At 37.7% G+C, this 16,794-nt stretch overlaps 2 protein-coding genes across 7 annotated transcripts; one reads left to right on the forward strand and one right to left on the reverse strand.

The window, feature by feature from the left end:
• Positions 1–23: 23 nt before the first annotated feature.
• LOC144059417 (protein phosphatase Slingshot homolog 3) lies at positions 24–11,746 on the reverse strand. Of its 5 annotated transcripts, XM_077578501.1 has the most exons (18): positions 11,590–11,724; positions 10,480–11,013; positions 10,283–10,353; positions 9,821–9,858; positions 9,580–9,742; positions 8,120–8,235; positions 7,964–8,032; positions 7,169–7,234; positions 4,848–5,030; positions 4,666–4,759; positions 4,446–4,574; positions 3,775–3,821; positions 3,542–3,688; positions 3,092–3,292; positions 1,532–1,766; positions 1,382–1,447; positions 1,198–1,290; positions 24–1,023 (listed from the first exon to the last, which is right to left on the reverse strand). In XM_077578501.1, the coding sequence occupies exons 5-18, from the start codon at positions 9,616–9,618 to the stop codon at positions 886–888; spliced, it is 1,623 nt and encodes a 540-aa protein (XP_077434627.1). In that variant the 5' UTR covers positions 9,619–9,742; positions 9,821–9,858; positions 10,283–10,353; positions 10,480–11,013; positions 11,590–11,724; the 3' UTR covers positions 24–885. The 5 variants fall into 5 exon arrangements, with proteins under 5 accessions (XP_077434627.1, XP_077434625.1, XP_077434623.1 ...); XM_077578499.1 differs by lacking the exon at positions 10,283–10,353 and having other exon boundaries at positions 1,382–1,432; positions 10,882–11,013; positions 11,590–11,746; XM_077578497.1 differs by lacking the exon at positions 10,283–10,353 and having other exon boundaries at positions 10,882–11,013; positions 11,590–11,746.
• A 194-nt stretch (positions 11,747–11,940) lies between these two features.
• On the forward strand, positions 11,941–16,668 carry grhpra (glyoxylate reductase/hydroxypyruvate reductase a). Of its 2 annotated transcripts, none has more exons than XM_077578502.1 (9): positions 11,941–12,150; positions 12,365–12,495; positions 12,788–12,860; positions 12,938–13,054; positions 14,295–14,383; positions 14,493–14,594; positions 14,731–14,866; positions 16,040–16,170; positions 16,250–16,668. In XM_077578502.1, the coding sequence occupies exons 1-9, from the start codon at positions 12,065–12,067 to the stop codon at positions 16,369–16,371; spliced, it is 987 nt and encodes a 328-aa protein (XP_077434628.1). In that variant the 5' UTR covers positions 11,941–12,064; the 3' UTR covers positions 16,372–16,668. The 2 variants fall into 2 exon arrangements, with proteins under 2 accessions (XP_077434628.1, XP_077434629.1); XM_077578503.1 differs by having other exon boundaries at positions 12,007–12,154.
• The last annotated feature ends 126 nt before the right edge of the window (positions 16,669–16,794 follow it).

Below are 16,794 nucleotides of genomic sequence, written 5' to 3' on the forward strand. Positions count from 1 at the left end.
GAGCCGACAGCTGCACCGATGAATAAATAGAAGCTTTTTATTTTCATGTGCTTTTAAACACGAGTGAGGTGCATACACATGAGCAGACGTGAACAGAGCTTATAAAACAGAATTCATCACAATTCAGCTTGATGTTGGCTCAGCGTGTCCGATGTGTTGGATAAAACGAGCTATTAAACAATCAGCGTCTATAGATCCTGCAAACAGGATATGGAATAATCAAGCAAAATATAAATACGAATACCTGAACGATAATTTCTCACAGGCTGGTACAAAACATCAGCAGTTATTCATCCATGCAACAACATGCAAGAACCCGAGGTGGTACAATCCAAGCATGTGACAACACTAGATGAAGGTGGCCTATAAACAAACACAGTATCATTTTCTGGTAAAAGGCACTCATACAGCTGTAATCAGATAAAATATGTAAAACGTAAATTTGACATTTTCAATTAGATATATTCATTGGCACATTGGAATACAGACATGCTGACAAAGAGATGCGCACCATAAAACTGGCCCCGACTTGATCCATAAAGTACAGCTTAGAGACGAGTCGAACCTTCAGTGAGTTAGTGAAAGTCACGCGACTCTTCTGACCTTCAACTGGCAGCATGTTAAGAACAATTGCATAGTTGTCATCTGGAGTGTTGAAATGTTGTCCAAACATTAAACAGACAAGTCTGAGCCAGTCGATGTGTCGCTCAAATACTGCAGCAGTGCAACAACTTCTCATCAGCACGACACAGTTTTGCAAAAACGGAATTTAACTTGAAACTTGCATTGTGTGATAAACGAAAAATAATCCTCCTTGCCATGTTATATAAAAAGTTCCGTTCCTTCTGGGTTCTAAAAAAAAAAAAAACAATTCCTCTGACTGCCTCAAGGTTTGTCTTGAGCGGCGTCCGGGAGACTCCTCGGTTCGGGTGACAGATCCACACAGGCGCTCTGGTGAATCAAACCCTTTCGGCTGTGGCTCCGCCTCCGTTGTCGTGGCGATCGACGGGGACTGGCAGGCAGCTTTGGAAAGAAAGAATGAGGAGCCAAGTGAGTTATCCAGCTCAGGGGCGGGCCATTTTGCCACTTGCTGTCGATTTAAAATGACATCACGGTTGCTCAGGTATCAACCAATCAGAGCTTGAGAATGTCACATGACCAAACTCGTGATAGGTCGTTACCATCGAAGCCGTTTACCTGACTGCATCCTTTGTCCACATCATCTAGTTCGCTAATGGACTGCATGAGGGAAAACAGGTTCATCCTGCCGCTGCGGCTGACACTTGGAACCTTGGGAGGAAAGACGGAAAAATACAGAGCTCACACTTATTATTTCTATTATTTAGAGAGTGAGATGCTACACGTGTGTGTGTTTGTTTACAGTGATGATAACAGGTGGCGCTGTCTGCCCAGCTTCCTGGTTGGTATCAGGCTGTGGTGCAAACACCTCAAAAGAAAAAGGATGAGGAACATTTATGCAAAAAAAAAATCCAAATATGAATTGAAATGCCATTAGGATCATTAGTACTACCTCTTCCACAGACTCCTCTTTTTCATCACTGCTCTCTGTGATGCCACCCTCGTCCAGTCCCTCATCTTCCTGCTCTTCCTCCTCTTCATCATCTTCCTCCTCATCCGTGTTCTCTTCCTCCTCATCCGTGTTCTCTTCCTCCTCATCGTCTGGCTTCTCTCCGTCGTCTGTGCGCTCAGATTTCTGCCTTTGGTCTCTGGACTTTCGCCTCCAGAGTAAACTGTGACGCTGCTGGCTGGAAAGAAGAGCAAAAAAGATTTCAAAATCTCTTGAAACCATTGTTTCAGGATTTTATATTTATTTTTTGAATTTTGTTTTTGTATTTATTTTTTACTTTTATTTATTTATCTAGCTATATATATATATATATATATATATATATATATATATATATATATATATATGTATTTATATTTATTTAGTCTTTTTTTTTTCATTTTAAATTATGCAAGTAATTAACTGATTGGAAAAGGAGGATGAGCGTGTGCAGTGGATCAAAAAATGTTGAAGACGTCAAAAGAATGAACACATAACCTGGTGCTCTTCAAATTTGGCGGGAAGAAAATGTTGATGAAAAAGCCTTTTTTGTTAAGCGATTAATCGTGATTAATCAAAAATTCTAAGATGCGATTAATCTGATTAAAAAATGTAATCGTTTGACAGCTCAAATTTTTTATATCAGTTTTTATTTTCACTTTTATTCATTTTTTTAATTTTTATTTTGGCATTTTTGGTAAAGTCTCTTTAAAATTTGACATTTTGAAAAATGTATTTTCACAACAGGGGCTAAATTAACTCATTCACTGCCATTGACGGCTATAGACGTCAAAAATTCATTTGAACTATTTCTATTAGTTTAACATTTTTTCCACCATTGTTAACAAGAGTATGAAAACTGGAAAAAAATATATATTCAGAACAGATATAAAATCGTGAGTTAACTAGTGAAGTCATGCGATTAATTACGACGACAAATTTTAATCGCCTGACGCCCTTAATTTTTTATAATTGTTTTCTTTTTTAAATCTTCCCTTTTTTTTAAAGAAAAGATTATTAAAAATTAGGGGCGTCGGGTGATAATTTTTAAAAAATTGTAATTAATCCATAACTTTACTAGTTAACTCACGATTAATAACAAAAATTTATATCTGTTCTAAATGTACAATAAAAAAAATTTTCATACCTTTAACAAAAGTGGAAAAAATGTTAAACTAATAGAAATCATTCAAATGAATTTTTGGCCTCTATAGACGAAGAAAGAAAAGAAAAGATTATTAAAAATTAGGGGCGTCAGGTGATTAATTTTTAAAAATTTGTAATTAATCGCATGACTTCACTAGTTAACTCACGATTAATAACACATTTTATATCTGTTCTGAATGTGCAATAAAAAATTTTTTTTCTAGGTTTTCATACCTTTAACAAAAGTGGAAAAAATGTTAAACTAATAGAAATCGTTCAAATGAATTTTTGACGTCTATAGGCGTCAATGGCAGCGAATGAGTTAAAAAAGAGACATTGTGAAGGCCCTGCAGTTCACTGGCTGACTTCATTTCTGACCTGGCGTTGAGGATGCCATTGTAGGTCTGCAGCTGCTTCATGAAGCCGTCGTTGGGTTTGACTACGGTGCGGCGATCCCTCACGTAGGCCAACGCCACGTCCAGCGACCAGCGCTGCTGCTTCATGGCGTACGCCATCACGGTGGACGCGGAACGGGACACGCCCATCTTGCAGTGCACCAACACCGCCTGTCCGCTCTTCCTGCGGCGCACAAGTCGACAAAAAAGTAGGGCAACGTTGGCAAATTCATATTTATATTTATATCCTTAAGCGGTTTTAACGCAACACAGTTAGATAATAAAAAGGTCAATGGACTAGAACACTGAATATTTAAAAAAGTCTCCGGGGGATTGTAGACCTTTTTGTGTTTGTTGCTTAAAAGTGGCGTGTCGGCGAACGCACGGAAAGCGCAGTGTCGCTTAAAAAAAAGCGGATTTTGTGTGTCGTTACCTTGCAGTGTTGATGAACTTGTACGTGTCGGTCCAGTGGGGGAGCAGGTCAGTGGCCTCCACGTCGTATACTCGGATGTTCATGTAGGTGAAGGATTCTGGGAAAAAATTGTCGATCTCTCTCGTCACGTTCAGAATGTAGCCCACGCTGTAAAAAAAAAAAGAACACATGCTCGGTGGTGAGAATTAATAGGACGTGGCAGAATACGGAGTTTCGAAGGAAAAATGATTCACTTGTTTTTCTGCAGCTCCTCGATGTTGGCGGCGTTCCACTCGGAGCCCTGAAAGCAGAGAGGGGGAAAAAAAAGGTCAATCTGATTGAGAATGCATTAAGAAGTGTTTTCTAACCACACTCTAAAAAGGGAATTGTTGAACCAATTAAAAAGAAATTCAATTGGTAACACACGATTGAACTAAGTTAGTCCAAAGTGAATATATTAAGTTTAATTAATTATGAGTTCATTAAACTTAATATATTCAATTAGGATTACCTTTGGATTAATTTAATTCAAGTGAAAATATTAAGTTTTATGAACTCATAATAAATTAAATGTAAAATATTCACTTTGGATTAACTTAAATCAATCGTGTTACCGATTGAAGCATTTTTTTTTTAAATTGGTCAACAATTCAATTTGTAATCTTAAATTGGTTCAACAATTCTCTTTTTAAAGTGCAAGTGACCCAGTAAGTCAAGTTTGCTGTTTTTCACAAAAGATAACAGGCTGCGATTATTGATATTTTGTTCGTCTACATGCATGTATCTTTGACGTCTATAGCCGTCAATGGCAGTGAACGTGTTCCGCAGCGGAGAGGTTGGGAATCACTGAGAGCAGATTGATGACTTTGACTCAGCAAAAGAAAATGGAGGCTTCTTGGTACTATTTCAAAATAAATTCCCTCACCAGATAAAGGTAGTCAAAAATCTTGGATGGTTTGTCCATTTGAGCCATGGTGACCAGGATCTCATTGTCAATGTACTCCTTGAACGGTCTCACGTCAAAGCCGATTCGAGTCTTCAGGGCCGTGTGTACCTACAAAGGGGGTGGTGTGCGGGGGGGGGGGGGGGGTGCTGGTTAAACAAACCGCTGGCATTATTTGTCCCTTTTCTCTCTCGACTTGTACCATCTTAGATGTGAGGTTATCCAGATCTTCTGTCCTCATGATGTCTCTCAGGTGCTCCTTGATCAGCCTCTCTTTAGAGGTTCTGTCTGCACTACTGCAAATGAAACACAGAGAGTTCCTCCAGATCTGGATGTGAAAAAAATTCCAAACCGAACACGAGACTGAATTCCTGCCATCTTTACTTGTGACCGTCGCTGTCCTTCCTGACCGACTCCAAGTCATTCATGGCCTCCCACTCGTTGAGGCAGAAGCGGTCCGACTCGACGTGCTGGTGGTAGTGCTGGGCCCACTCCAGGCCGCAGCCCGGGATCGCGGCGCTTTTGACGGCCCGCTCGCAACAGCCGTGCAAAGACTGCAGGACTGACCTGGAGATAGAAAAAAAAAAAGTTTTCAGCCTACAGGAAAAAAAAATGCTTCATGGTTTCAATATTTAGGTACATAAATATTGGGACACAGACACAATTCTCATCTATTAGGCTCTTAACACCATCATGAATTTCAGTTTGCTTTGGGTCATTGTCCATCTGCACTGTGAAGCACCTTTCAATGAGTTTTGAAGTATTTAGTTGAATATACGCAGATAAAATTGGCCTGGGCACTTCAGAATTCATTCCGCGTCTTCTATCAGACGGCACATCGTCAATAAAACAGCCAATTTACAGTACATGCCCACCTGGCCGTGGAACAGCTTAGCTAATTGTCCCATTACTTTTCTTCCCTTAAAAAAGTGTGAACTGTTGTAATTCCTACATACAGTAGTTCACATCATTTAGATGAAAATACATTCAAAACAAAGCAGTTTTTTTTAAATTCATATCCATTGTGGTGGTGGTTGAAGCCAAACAGATGAGAATTGTATATTCAGCCATTTTTCAGCGGCCTGTGACGTCACAAAAAAAGAAGAAAAAAGCTAAAATTAGGGGTGAAGAGTGTAAAAAAAAGAAAGAAAAGGTGCCGCTTCTACTAAGATTTTTTTTTAAATATGTTTCTAAATAATCAAATATACAAATAAACTAATAAAACAATTTACAACTAAAAATACAATTAAAAAATTTAAAGATCATTATATTTTAGAAGGAAAAATATTTTCTTCGACTTTCTGTTCTCTGTCAAAATCCAATTTTATGGAGATATCACGTTAATGACCTTCAAGTAACTATTCTAAAAATGCTCAGCTTATTAGAGTTTGCTCTTGTTTTGGTTCTGATCGTGGAGATTGGATTCGGCTGCAGGGGGGTGGATCGAGTTACGCATTTAGTAAATAAACTAGATACAGTAATACAATACATAATTGCTTACTTGATTAATTTCAGTGTGCTTAATAAATTAAAGTTGAACATTTTTTAAATTGGCCCTTTGCATCCTTTCACTTCTCTGTATACGGCCCTCAAACTAAAAAGTTTGGTCACTCCTGGCTTATAGTATTAAATATAAAATAAAATAAGAATTAAATAAAATGGCTGACCATAGTCAGTAGTAGTAGAATTAGTCCAGGCCAAACAAAATGATACATAATGCAAAAAAAAAAAGACTGTAATATTGATTCTTAATGTTTTTACTTCTCTTTGGTTTTGGGTGTATCCACATGCATGCGGCTTACTTCTGGTGTTTAATAAACATAAGAAAGGTCACTGAAGAGAAGATGTAAATAGTATACACTGAAAACACTAACTTATGCTTGTGCGGGTTCTTTTGTTTTCTTCCACATCCCAAATACACATGTTTTAACTCATTCGCTGCCATTGACGACTGTAGACGTCAAAAATTCCTTTTAACTATTTATATTCAAATTTTTTTCCAATTTTGGTAACAAGAGTATGAAAACCTGGAAAATAAATTATTGTACATTTAGAACAGATATAAAATTTGTGATTAATCGTGAGTTAACTAGTGAAGTCATGCGATTAATTACGATTATTTTAATCGCCTGACGCCTGATTTTTCCTTTTAAAAAGAGAAAGAAAAAAAGATAAAAAAAATTAGGGGCGCCAGGCAATAAATTTTTTTAAATTGTAATTAATCGCATGACTTCACTAGTTAATTCATTTTATTTTTAAAGAAAATATTAAAAAAAAGAAAAGATTATTAAAAACTGGGGGCTTCAGGAGATTAAAATGTTTAATTGTAATTAATCGCATGATTTCACTCATTATTTTTTTGTCTTAAGAAAGGTTAAAAAAAAGAAAAGATTATCAAAAATTAGGGGCGTCAGGCGATTAAAATGTTTAATTATAATTAATTGCATGACTTCACGAGTTAACTCACGATTAATCACAAATTTTATATCTGTTCTAAATGTACAATAAAAAAAATTCTAGGTTTTCATATTCCTGTTAACAAAAGTAGGGCTTTTTTTTAACTAATAGAAATTGTTCAAATGAATTTATGGCAGTGAATGAGTTAACTAAAGTCTCTAAATTGTCCAATGGATATGAATGTGAGTGTGAATGGATGTTTTGTCTATATGTTTAGTTTTTGTTTTTTTTTTCATATTTAGACTCACCACATGGTCTGCATGGAAACTGGCTTAAAAATTCTGGTTTCTTCTGCTGATGTGACACTGAAACCACTGTCAAGTAGGAGGAGACAGAAACATGACCAAGTCAAAGAACGAAACAGTGTGTGACTACGGGGGGGGGGGGGGGGGGTAAAGGGAAATGATACTGACAAAGTACAATAAATAGTCTGGCTCTAAAAGACGATGAAATTATTCAGCGCTAATTAGCAACAACGACTAGCGTGACATAAGAGGAGTCACGAGTGAAATGTGCAAAAAGCTAATGATCGCAGTTGGAGGTGCAAGTGGACATGAGGAGAGTAATGTGATAAAAGGGGGGCGTGTGACACAACATGTGACAGAGGACCACTCTGAACTCTTTTCATGCACTTCAACCACATCCTCATCCTCACAGTCAGCGGCAAAATGATTTCACATGATAGGACTCGGAGGCTTATGTAAGAGCACGAGTAAATGATAGCAGTTGCAATTCATGTGGAATGATTCAGCTCCATAAATAGCAACATTCCTTCTTCGTATGTTATCTGGCCAAAAACTCAGCGGTCGGCTCTTGAGTCTGTGCCGCATATTTCTGCCATTTTTTATTTAAGCCCTTATTCATTCTCTTGCTACTCCCTCAAGAGAGTTTTGTTTTCACTGGTATGAACTCTTGTTGAAGTTTTGATATCTTTGTGGGCAAAGTATTTAAGTATGTTTAATCCACACATGACATCCTAAAAATAACTTCAAAATTCCCATCCCTTCTAAGATCCTAAATTACAGCAGGATGTCTGCTCTTACCCATCTCCGTCCAGATAAACTTGTGTGTCGCTCCAGACGGGCAGAACCAAGCCGATGGTACACTCATCACTGAAAACGATAGGATAAACAAAATTTGCTGATGAAGCCATTTTGTGAGCGGCGCTCAACTTGGGTCTCGCTGTTGGTTGCACGCACCTGTCCTGTTTGGGGAAGTCCATGCCGAGCAAGATGGCCTCGTCTTTGTTAGCGAGGGTGGAGACGACGATGAGGTACCTGACTCGGACCGTGCTGACGGACTCCAGCTGCACGGCCTGCACAGAGCAAGGAAGTGGGGCATTTGGGAAATAAATAAATAAATAACAATAATAAATATAATAAATTAAGTGGCAAATTTGCGAGTTTATAAAGTGTCAAATTTTATATCTGTTCTAAATGTATAATAAAAAAATTCTAGGTTTTCGTACTCTTAACAAAAGTGGAATTTTTTTTTTAAATATAAATAGTTAAAATGAATTTATGACGTCTGCAGCCGTCAATGGTAGTGAATGAGTTCACTGCCATTGACGGCTATAGACGTCAAAAATTCATTTGAACTATATCTATTAGTTTAAGTTTTTTTTTCCACTTTTGCTAAAAAGAGTATAAAAACCTAGATTATTTTTTTCCGAACAGATGTAAAATTTGTGGTTAGTCGTTAATTACAATTAAAAATTGCAATCGCAAATATATATTAAAAATAAGGGGCGTCAGACGATTAAAAATTGTAATCGTAATTAATCGCATGACTTCAATAGTTGACTCAAGATTAATCACAAATTTGATTTCTGTTATAAATGTACAATAACATTTTTTTCTAGGTTTTCATAAAAAATGAAATGAAATTAAAAAAAATGTTAAAATAATAGAAATAGTTCACATTCATTTTTGGCGTCTATAGTCATCAATGGCAGTGAATGAAAAATAAATACAAATAAAGAAATAAATAAAGCTCATAATAAGTTACAACAAATCTTGTAGTTTCATGTTAACAACAACCATGACCTCTTTTTGTTTATGATTTAACTCATTCCCTGTAATTGACGGCTACAAACGTCAAAGATCAAATTTTAACTAAGGTCGCAGTGAATGACTTAATCTGATGAAAATGCGAGAACAGCATCAAACATCACACCTCTAAAAAGATAACAACGCTCTGTTTGGATTGGCACAATAAGATAACTGGTCTATCCAGTATTCTAGTGTCGCCAAATAGCATGAACAAAATATTGAAAACAAGTCTTAACACTACAGCAACAAAAATATAGTTAAACAGATAACACAATTTCAGTGTCACTAACAAATGAAGATGGTTATATTTGTAAGGACATGATTTTAAATATGTCTTACACACACGTGCTTGTAATTGTCCTGCATGAAAACGAATTAAAAAACTGTCGAGGGGGATTTCTGGAACTCAAACAAAAGTTACAAAGCAGTTTTCATCCATAACATATTTAAAGCTCATGTGACTGACCATGTGCAGAAGCGACTTCAGGCTATCCCTCAAGTTGACAACAGATTCATTGTAAAACAACTAATACAACACGGTACTTTTTTTTTTTTTGGGGGGGGGGGGGGGGTACCAAATAGATACATGTGTAAATATAAGCCCTCACCAGTTTGATACTATCCTCTGGTCGAAGCTGCTCAACCATGGCGTGAATATGTCTGTGACGCTTGTCTTCTTGTTTCTGGGGAGGCGACGTCTCCTCGTGAAGATCCTCTCTCTGGGCCTCATCCAGCAAAAGCACTGCTCCCTTCACCAGGGCAAAGCTCTCCCTTGACGACCAACACCACACATTATTATATTTTATAGGCTCATGAAGGGATGAGGTTTGTGTAATGGAAAAAATGTACCTTTTCTGAAATCGCCCTCTTCTTTGGGTGGTTTCATCCTTAAGAGATCAAATACATCATGAGAAGCCATTAAACTACACTTTAATGTTGCATGTCTGCTTTAAACTGAGGGGCGGGGGGGGGTCTTGCCCTTCTAAAGTGATGTGTTCTAATGCAAATTACGTTTGAACAGACTTGAAGAGCATTTCCAAATTTGGTATATGAAAAGCTGGGGGAAAAGTGATCTGTCATTTTGAGGGTGAAATGTGGGACAACACTGATAAGGTGCAGTGGAAGCCTGGAGTGAGGAGAGAGACACAGATAGTGACGAATAAGCAAGGGTGTTTAGGATGGATAAAAAGCCTGGTAAGGGAATAGAATGGCAGAGAAAATAGAAACCCAATACAAAAGAGAGCCATTTATAGATAAACTTATAAAAAAAGGGGCTTCAGGAAAAAAAGAAATGTGACACAGCAACTTTACCTGTTACGCAACTGACAAGTCCAGACATAGTCAAGGAGAGAAAAAAAAATAAGTGAAGGACTGGGCAGGAGCTATAGGAGATGAATGATATGCAATTGAAGGAAGGAAAAGAAAAAGAAGAGAACACAAGTTAAGACAGCAGCATGATTAGCATTTATGATCAAATACGCAGAAATGAGACTTGGACTCCAGCTTACTTGAGACACAAATCACCTTTGGCTGTGATGACAATGATATTTGTTTAACGATGGATGAACGCAGGAAGATGAGATAGTCACGAGGCGAAAGCTGATGACACGGCGAGCGTTAAGAAAGACAGGAAGTGACCCGATTGCACCATCTCTGCTGTCATGGTATGAATAAGCTTTGATGAATTCACAGATTATCTGTGGAATGTTTGCTCACTAAACCTATTTGATCCCTATGAAAACAAAATATTGTTATTCTACTGATATGGTGTCCTGTTGTCCTGGAGCAGACTCATGTTGGTGTTCTGAATGTATATATTGGTAAAGCAGAGCATCTTACAGTGAAGGCGTGCTGCAAAAAGACTGGCTTGACGGACTACTACAAGGCGTGGAGAACTGGGGGTGACTCACAGGAGCAGCACTGATGGAGGGGATCCTGTGCAGAGTCAACAGAGCCATTGCACAGTGCAGGTGTCGCTCCGCTCAACGTGCTGCTGGCAAGCTCAGACAAGTTTTGCAGGTTCCTTGAGCTTACAATCTTTCCTATGGAAAGATAAACGTGAGTGAATACATCCATCAAATGAGGAATAAATGGATTGATTGGATCCTATAACAAAAGTTTTTCTTTTATCATGTTCTGTGATATGGAATAACTATGCATTAATAGTATTATCATAAAATACTAATACTACTAATAATAATAATGCATGCACTGGATGTAAAATTGGGAAATTGTGAATGTTTCAAAAGACAAGTGGAATTGACAGTTCCATGTTTTTTTGCATAAGAAGTGGCTAATTTGAACATTAACGGACGACTAATACATAACAAAGATGTGTATATCGACCTAGCCAGGATAAATTGATGCGTCTTAATAAGTGCTTTCACCCAAAAAGTACCAAGAGTTTATATTTAAAAACAGCAACAGCAACACCACAACATGAAAATGAATAGTCACGTTTATATGTGTTTATTCCCGACTGACTAGCTATTTTCAAGCATTGCAAACCTTGTTTATGTTAGCCTGTTGCAGCTAGCGGTAGCTCACGATCCAAATTAGCAGCTCTGTCAACAACAACAAAAACGGGGGGGAGGACATGAGGGGGGGAAAAGGCGCACCTCTTACGTTTACAAGCCTGTGTCCCAGCACCTATTTCCGTCTGCTTGAAGTTGTATCTTAAAAAGTGCCAACCCGAGGAGTGGAGGGAGCAGATCGCTGACAGCGGTTGTGTTCGCTACTCCAGTGGTGTTGTCATACATACGCACAATGCGTACGTAAACTACTATGTGGATACTAAACGGCTACGCAAAATCCGCCTGCCTACTCTATTTTATGCATGCATATTCACAAATTATTAAACCTGATTATTACAATTTAATACGACACAAAAATATACATAAACCCAAACGTGTGTATATTTCAGGCACGATTAACGTGTCGAAATAAATTGCTTTCAGGAATTTACGTAAGGGGTGGTTACTTCCGGGAAGCGCGTGTGTGTTGTGTAGTCGGTAAAGGTTATTAATTAACTAGCCGAAATTGTACCAAATACGACACGATAGGGGATTTAATCCACACTCCTGGTTGGGTAGGATGAAAGCAGTTAACAAACTTATGAAGGTTTTCGTTACCAGGCAGCTCCCGTCTGAGGGGATGAAGATTCTATCAACGTCTGGAGTGTATGTATGCATCATTTTAATGTTTTTTTTTTAAAAAATAGAAAATGACAGGATTAGATAAATGCATGCTCGTCAACAGTCCTTTCAGTTTCAACACAATTCATTGTAGTTTAGCAATCAGTTACACTTCCGATTACGTGCACAAAACATTCCACGTGACAAGCTGAGTTTGATAGCGAAAATATCTTGTCATCTTGGGTTTGTATGAAAACAGGTGTGAAGTGTGTCTGTGGGACTCAGACGGTCCTCTGCCACGAGAAGAGCTTCTCAAAGGTGTGCAGGGAGCCCACGGTCTCCTGTGTCTGCTGACAGATAAAATCGATGCCGATGTTCTAGATGCTGCAGGTAGGCCTACTATTTTTGAACAAATCATACACACTTCATTTGACCAATGTTTTGCAGTGCTGAATGCTCTAAATTGTAAGTCCTGTAACATCCTCTGAAAAGAGTGCTATTAAATATGAATAAAAGTGAATGATATGCTTACACAAAATTAACTGCAAAGCTTAAAATGTCAAATGCTGATGAACTCATATCTGTCGGAACAGTACGTTGAAATTGAAAAAAGAAAGTGTATAGTTTTGGGACAACCTGTATATTTCATATACCAAGCCACTGCTTTATTCCAAAACCACAGGACCCAACCTGAAGGTAATCAGCACCTTTTCCGTGGGATACGACCACTTGGCTCTTGATGAAATCAAGAAACGGTCAGAAACTATATACAAAAGTTTGTCTGCATATAAGAGGATACTGTTAATCATGTATTTTTGCACGTTTTCAACAGCAACATACGTGTCGGCTACACTCCTGACGTCCTGACTGATGCTACATCTGAACTGACTGTTGCCCTTCTCCTGACCACAGCTCGCAGATTACCTGAAGGGGTGGAAGAAGTGAAAAAGTTCGTTACACATTTCCTCTAAATAATTTTTGCAGAGGTGGCAAAAATAATCACACGCTGTAATGTAGAAGTATACTTAAGTATAAGATGGATTCAAGTACAAAATACTGGTTTAACTCCTCTACTTACTGTAAAAGGTAAGTCAACCCCAAAAGACATTTTCTTTACAATAATTTGTTCTATGCAGCTCCATAGTCTAAACATATTCTTTTTAACCCATTCACTGCCATTGACGGCTATAGACCTAAAACATTAATTTGAGATATTTCTATTAGTTTAACATTTTTCCCCCACTTTTGTTAAGAGTATGAAAACCTAGATTTTTTTTATTGTACATTTAAAACAGATATAAAATTTCATGAGTTAACTAGTGAAGTGATGCAATTCAATTACGATTTAAAAATTTTAATCGACTGACGCCCCTAAATTTGAATAATCTTTTTTTAAATCGTCAGGCGATTAATTTTTTTAAATGTAATTATTTGCATGACTTCAATAGTTAACTCCCGATTAATCACAAATTTTATATCCGTTCTAAATGTACAATATTTTTTTTCTAGGTTTTCATACTCTTGTTAAGAAAAGTGGGGGAAAAAATGTTAAACTAATAGAAATAGTTCAAATGAATTTTTGACGTCTATAGCCGTCAATGGCAGTGAATGAGTTAATAATTGCATTTGTGGAATATGACTCAAATAGCTAAATCTACCTGTTTTTATCCATCTCAGGGGGCGGCCATTTTGCCACTTGTTGTCAACTTAAAACGACATCACAGTTGCTCACGGCTCAGGTAACAACCAATCACAGCTCAGCTTGCAAATGTCACATGTCCTAACACAGGAAACAGGTGAGCCCTGATTGGTTGTTACCTGAGCAACTGTGATGTCATTTTCAGTTGACATCAAGTGACAAAACGGCCGCCCTATGAGAGGGGGTAAAAAAAAAATTAAAAAATTGTTTTTTTGCTGCTTAGTTCATGTTCCACAAACAAAATATTAATCATAGGAATAAGGAAACACAAATAATAATAATAATAAAAAGTAAAAAGAAATGTTATATGCAGCTCCTGTTTTGATAACTTGGTAGAAAGCGGAAAAAAAGCATCTCTGTACACGAAGTAGATACTTGTAATACTAAATCTGCTGCATTGCTGTACAATACATTTTAACATTTTGCATTAATATTCAAATAGAAGTATTTGCCCTAATGTTTCTCACTCTCACCAAACGATGTCTCACAGTGGCGGCTGGAGTTCCTGGACGCCACTCTGGATGTGCGGATACGGACTTTCAGGCAGCACCGTGGGAGTCATTGGACTGGGACGTATCGGTGAGGCTTCCTTCCTTCCATTACACATCATCTAAATTTGCATGATGGAATGACGGCTATCAGTCAATTTGGACAACTGCCTGACGGTCACATGATCATCTGTGTTCAGGGATGGCTATTGCCCGGCGCCTCATGCCATTTGGAGTGAAACGGCTGCTCTACTCTGGGAGAACAGCCAAAGCTTACGCTGCTGAGATCAACGGAGAGTTTGGTAAGAAAACAAATGAAGCATAAACATGAACGATGATCAAGAACAGAGCAGAGGAACATCAAATAGTGACGCATTTTAGCTACACAATGTGTGCGACATAAGCTTACGTTCCGATCTGCGTTTTTGCCTTTTTCAGTTCCTCTGGACACACTTTTGACTGAGAGTGACTTCATAGTTGTTTCGTGCTCACTGACGCCGGAGACCCAAGGCCTGTGCAATAAGGCCTTCTTCAGCAAGATGAAAAACACTGCTGTCTTCATCAACACAAGCAGGTACATTCGAACGGATCACGAGTATACGATACATCTTTCTTAAGCCTCTACAGTGAAATGTTTAGTCAAATGCATGAGGATGTGCTATACTAGGGGGGTCAGCAACCTTTCCTGTCTAGAGAGCCATTTTAGGCCAAACAGATAAGCAAAAATGTGTGTGGATCCGCAAAACATTTGAAGATTGTGATAAAGGTAGCAGTGTGTTAGTCTAATGTTTTGAGAGCCAAAGAACTAATTATAGCTGTACCACAACACAAAACTATGACAGCAGCATCCAATACGTACACATTCATTTTATTGTACTTTTCCTCTTCCTTTTTTGGATTTTTTTAGTTGTAATTTTTCAGGCTTCATTTTTCATACATTTTTAGACTTTTCCGACTTTCTGTCAAATTTCTGATATTTTTGGTAATTTTCTGCCTCGCTTCCTTTTGGGACATTTGATGGTTATTTTTTGGCTTTTTTTTTTGGGCTTTTTTTTTTGGGGCTTTTTTTGCTAGCAATTTTCTGACATTTTTGGCAATTTTGAGGATATTTTATGGTAATTTTCAGGAATTCTTTTGTCTTTGTACATTTTATAGCTACTTTTTAAATGTTTACTTTTCTGCCTTTTTTTGCTTTTTTAAAATAAATGTTCTGACTTTTGGCAATTCCAAACACATTTTATGGTAATTTTCCGGATTTCTTCTCTTGTTTTTGGACATTTTATGGTTACTTTTTGAACGTTTTCTTTTCAGGCTCAAATTTTTTTTTAAATTAAATTCTCTGACATTTTTGGGGGCAATTTCATGGACGTTTTATGGTAATTTCTGCTTTTCCTATTCCTTTTTGGACATGCTATGGTCACGTTTTGGATAAGTTTAGATAATTTTTTAAACATTTCATCTACTTTTTCTGACAACTTAAAAATGACTGACAATTTTTGAATATTTTACTATTCTGTTTTTATTTATTTAAATCAATAATGAATTAAAAAAAATATTTAATATAACACATAAATGTGTAAAAAAAATTCAAAAATTCTTCCTATTATTTTTTTCTTTTGAGATCCACAGGAGAGAGCCCAAAAAGTCACATGTGGCTCCAGAGCCGCAGATTGCAGACCCCTGCCTATAGTATACTGTATATTGTGTATAGATTCCCAATGATGACTTTTGCCGTTTGACACTCAAGGGGAGCTGTAGTGAACCAAGAGGATCTGTACGAGGCTCTGACCAGTGGAAAAATTGCTGCAGCCGGCCTGGATGTAACAACACCTGAGCCGCTACCGACAAACCACCCGCTTCTCACACTCAAAAACTGTGGTGAGTAAATGGGTGTTAAAATGAGATCTGTCTGTTTGCTTCCTCTTTTGGTCAATTCTTTTTTCGCTCCATGTCACAGTGGTTTTGCCGCACATCGGCAGCGCCACCTACTCCACCAGAGGCGTCATGGCTTCCTTGGCAGCCCGAAACTTGCTGGCGGGTTTACAGGGCACACAAATGCCCAGTGAACTCAGCTTCTAGAAAACTGGAAATGGACTCGCCGCCGTGCCTTTCAACTGCTTGGATGGTGCAGGGAATTCATTTCCTGACATCGATTTGAGACCAGTGTGAATTCAAATTGAGTTGTACTAGTTCCGAAATTACATTTCTTTGCATACGATATCTGTTACAAAGGTACACTTCCTTAAACCGCATGGAAATGGGGAGTATAAGAACACAACACTTTCTGAATTCAAGAGAGCCAGATTCGACTTTAATTCCAATTGATAGTGAAACATTTTCCTGATAATAAATAATTACATCAAGTTTGAATGCAAAGCTTCTTGTGCCCATTGCATTTTACTTCATTGTCAACTTTTCATTTCATACTGTACATGAATTAGAATGCAGTAAGGGTGAGATCATTAACTCACTCACTGCCATTGACGGCTATAGACGTCAAAA

The sequence above is a fragment of the Vanacampus margaritifer genome, chromosome 10 (genome assembly GCF_051991255.1).
Source record: "Vanacampus margaritifer isolate UIUO_Vmar chromosome 10, RoL_Vmar_1.0, whole genome shotgun sequence".
NCBI lineage: Eukaryota > Metazoa > Chordata > Actinopteri > Syngnathiformes > Syngnathidae > Vanacampus > Vanacampus margaritifer.